The sequence below is a fragment of the Ailuropoda melanoleuca genome, chromosome 13, assembly GCF_002007445.2.
Source record: "Ailuropoda melanoleuca isolate Jingjing chromosome 13, ASM200744v2, whole genome shotgun sequence".
Lineage (NCBI taxonomy): Eukaryota > Metazoa > Chordata > Mammalia > Carnivora > Ursidae > Ailuropoda > Ailuropoda melanoleuca.
The window spans coordinates 90,410,017-90,413,258 of record NC_048230.1 but is presented as its reverse complement, the minus strand read 5'-3'; the positions used below and the strand labels follow the sequence as shown (position 1 = coordinate 90,413,258).

The window sequence follows — 3,242 nt, the reverse complement described above, 5'->3', positions numbered from 1 at the left end:
GTGCTAAATGTGATGTGTAAAATTACAAAAACCTGAACTATGAAAAAGGCAAGGTACCAAATCATATAAAATGTTACCCCTAGTGTGTAAAATGGTTGTATGCTTCAAATTGTGCAGACTATCCCAGAAAAGATAAGCGTGCCTCTGAAAAGGGAAACTGAGAAGCTGAAGGAGAGGAGTAGGAGGGCCTCTCTTTTCACTGTATTCCCTTTGGTGGTATTTGCTTTTCTCCCCCACTGTGTGCCAGCATTGTATTTAAGGAAAGCAAACCCAACAAAAAACATTCCTTAAAAATACATTTCCTGTGAAATCCAATTTAGTCAATAATATTTAAGAATCTACGGAGTATAAATTTCCATACATAATTTAGACAGACAATAATCTAATGAAGTGAATTTGATGAAAAGCTTTAATGGAATATCAAGTGGACTGTTTTAATTTGTGTCTATATATAAATGTACATATACATCATCTAGACATCATCTGCACATATCCAAATAGTGTTTCCAGCATGAAGGTATGTCATTTCTAGAATGAGACACAAATAATTGATAAAGATAAATGTTAAAAATTGTAAATTTTTTTCAAAACTACTGACCACCAGTGAAAGAGTAATATTCAGGGTATCAAGCGCTCCAGCAGCCAGAAAGTGACTCTCTGCAGAGAGCCTCCAGATATGATAAAGTGCTTTTTTATTTAAAAATGGGATCCTTCCATATGTAAATGAATCTGTAGCAGGACTCAATACAGCTGAAAAACAAAATAAGCAACAACTTGCAGTATAACCTCTTGATGTGAACTGCTATCCTGTAGTTCTATAAAACAAATTACACAAGATGAAATGTATAACCTGAAAACAGACTAAATAACTGGAAAAAATGTAATTATAAACACTTCTTCAATGAACATTATGACAATAAGTTTCATTTCTGAGACATGTTTGAACTTGAAAAAGAAAATATAATGGTTCACATGGATTTTTTTATCCAAAGATGCCATCACACAAGTATTTTTACTTACCTTGTTGTCTCTGATAAAAGTTTGAAATGTCTTTCTGCTATTTTTTGTTTAAGCTAATACAAGTAAACAATACGGTTTTAATAAAACCAAAATTTAAAAGCCAAACTGCAGTTTTCAGGGTTCCAGCAATCACTTAAGTACATACATAAATGTTTCTTTGTGTGCCACCAATTTTTAAAAATTAATAGGCAATTCCAGTTGCAGGTGAGGATGAAGACCTAGCCCAAGTGTTTCAAGTTCAGGAAAGACCTGTAAAAATAGCATCATGTTAAAACTGTAGCAATACTAACCTTGCTAAGTCAATTAACTGACAACTGCAAACTATTCATGTAACTTTGCCTTTTGTTCTTTTAGCATTTTTAAACACTACTCTACACACTTGCCTGGTTGACACTTTGTTCTCACAGATGACCATACTTGTCCCTTCCTACCCCCTCACCCCCAGAGAGGGCAGATTCTTTGCAAAACTCACTGAAATGAACAAAACAGTGATTAAAACAATAAGAGCAAAACTCTGGAAGACATTCCAACCAAAGGGCTGAAACCAAACAGGAAAAGGAATAGGTAACACTGTTCTTGCCTTCAAGACATGTACTGTTAGGTTAACCTGGAATGGTTTTCACACATCCTTTTCTTCTTTTTAAACAATAAAACCTGGCTTAAGAAAGCATTCTCCTTGTTTTTCTTTCTTCTGCTCCACCAGTATGCAGGAAAACTTAAAACTGCGTCGTTTCCCCATTTTCTTTTTTCTTTTTTTAACTGCAAGGTTGTTTTCAAAATTTAGTCACTATGCTTTGCACACTTCTTTTGTCTTATTCTTTGTCGCGTCCAGCATTTGGTGGAGAGTTCACAATGTCTAAGTTCTTTGCAGGTAAATTTGCAAATTAAAGAACGACAAAGTTTTTTTTAAAAAATCAGTTATCTATGGCTTTGTACTTTTCAAGAGAAACTATCTTTTTTTACTTGGTTTCTGCATCCATTTCATATTCCTTGAACAGGTTATATATTTTCTAACAAAAAGACCCATTTCAAAAAATCAGTTATCTATGGCTTTGTACTTTTCAAGAGAAGCTATCTTTTTTTACTTGGTTTCTGCATCCACTTCATATTCCTTGAACAGGTTATATATTTTCTAACAAAAAGACCCATTTCAAACAGCTAGAAATACTTAGGTTTTCAGGGTTTTTTCTTTCTCCTCTTTTTGATCATGGTAGTGATAGGAGAATAAATCCTAAATTGAATATTTACTTGAGAAAGAGATATTGGGGGGGGGGCAAAAAGAGAGAGAGAGAGAAACAGGGGAAAAGGGAGGGAGGAAGAGAGGAGAAAAAAGCATCAGCAGCAAAGGGAAAGAAAACTGAAGAACTTTACAGGTGCAAAATGAACATGAAACACTCTAACAAATAAAAATGTACCCTCTTTTCCTTATCCAACCTCCATCCCCACAGATAGAATACTTACAAGTTAGCATCTGTGTATTTGTGGGTGTCTGTGTGTGCAAGTTTTCTCTCTTCTTTGGATTTGGATACTTTGAGCTAATTTGGAAGTGCCCGTTTGGTTGCCCACAAAATGATGCTCAAGGGTCTAAAGATGCATAAATTAGAAGTCCTACAATGGCAGAGGATGGTCATTGTACCTCATCTCTTTACGCGCTCTTATGGTGGGACCCAAGAGCCTTTTTTTTTTTTTTAACACTTTAGATGATGGAGCGAATGAGGGGCTGGTCGCTGTACAGAGGACCAGGCGAGCCCTGCACAACCCCCTCCTACTCAGCACCACATTCCCGCTCCCCAAATATACTGGACTTTGCTACAAGGTCCCTTTAGGGAAACTTCGGTCTGGAAGGAAAGAAGCGCTGAGTCCTTGACGTCTGGCCCCGACGCCGACCTCGGAGTTTCTATTTCTGGTGCTTGAGAGTTGGGGTAACTGCTGGGGATGGAGGCGGGAAGGATGGAGAAACCAAAGGGGGGTGATCTTCTCAAGAAACACCCAACTGCCCCCTTTACCTTTTTTGCCTCCATTACGGGGGTGGGGGGTAGAGAAAAAGATGTCAATGACCATTGTTTGCTCGTTTGGGATGTTGCTCCGCCCCCCGAGTCTGTCGTAAACCTGGCGGCGGACTAAAATAAACCCCAGATCCCGAGGCTCGGGGGCTCGCCGCGCCGCCGACTCCTCGTCACAGGCGCTGCCGCCGCAGCCCGGGTGGCGGCGACGAGCGGCCG

The 3,242-nt window shown here is 38.7% G+C and overlaps 1 protein-coding gene across 1 annotated transcript in view; it reads left to right on the top strand.

Moving 5' to 3' along the window:
- Window positions 1–1,872: 1,872 nt before the first annotated feature.
- The window catches only part of NKX2-4 (NK2 homeobox 4), a 3,904-nt gene continuing 2,534 nt past the window's right edge, over window positions 1,873–3,242 (top strand). Inside the window, exon 1 of the mRNA XM_034641614.1 lies at window positions 1,873–1,891. Within this exon, the coding sequence (XP_034497505.1) occupies window positions 1,873–1,891 (19 nt within the window). The remainder of the gene's footprint in view (window positions 1,892–3,242) is intronic.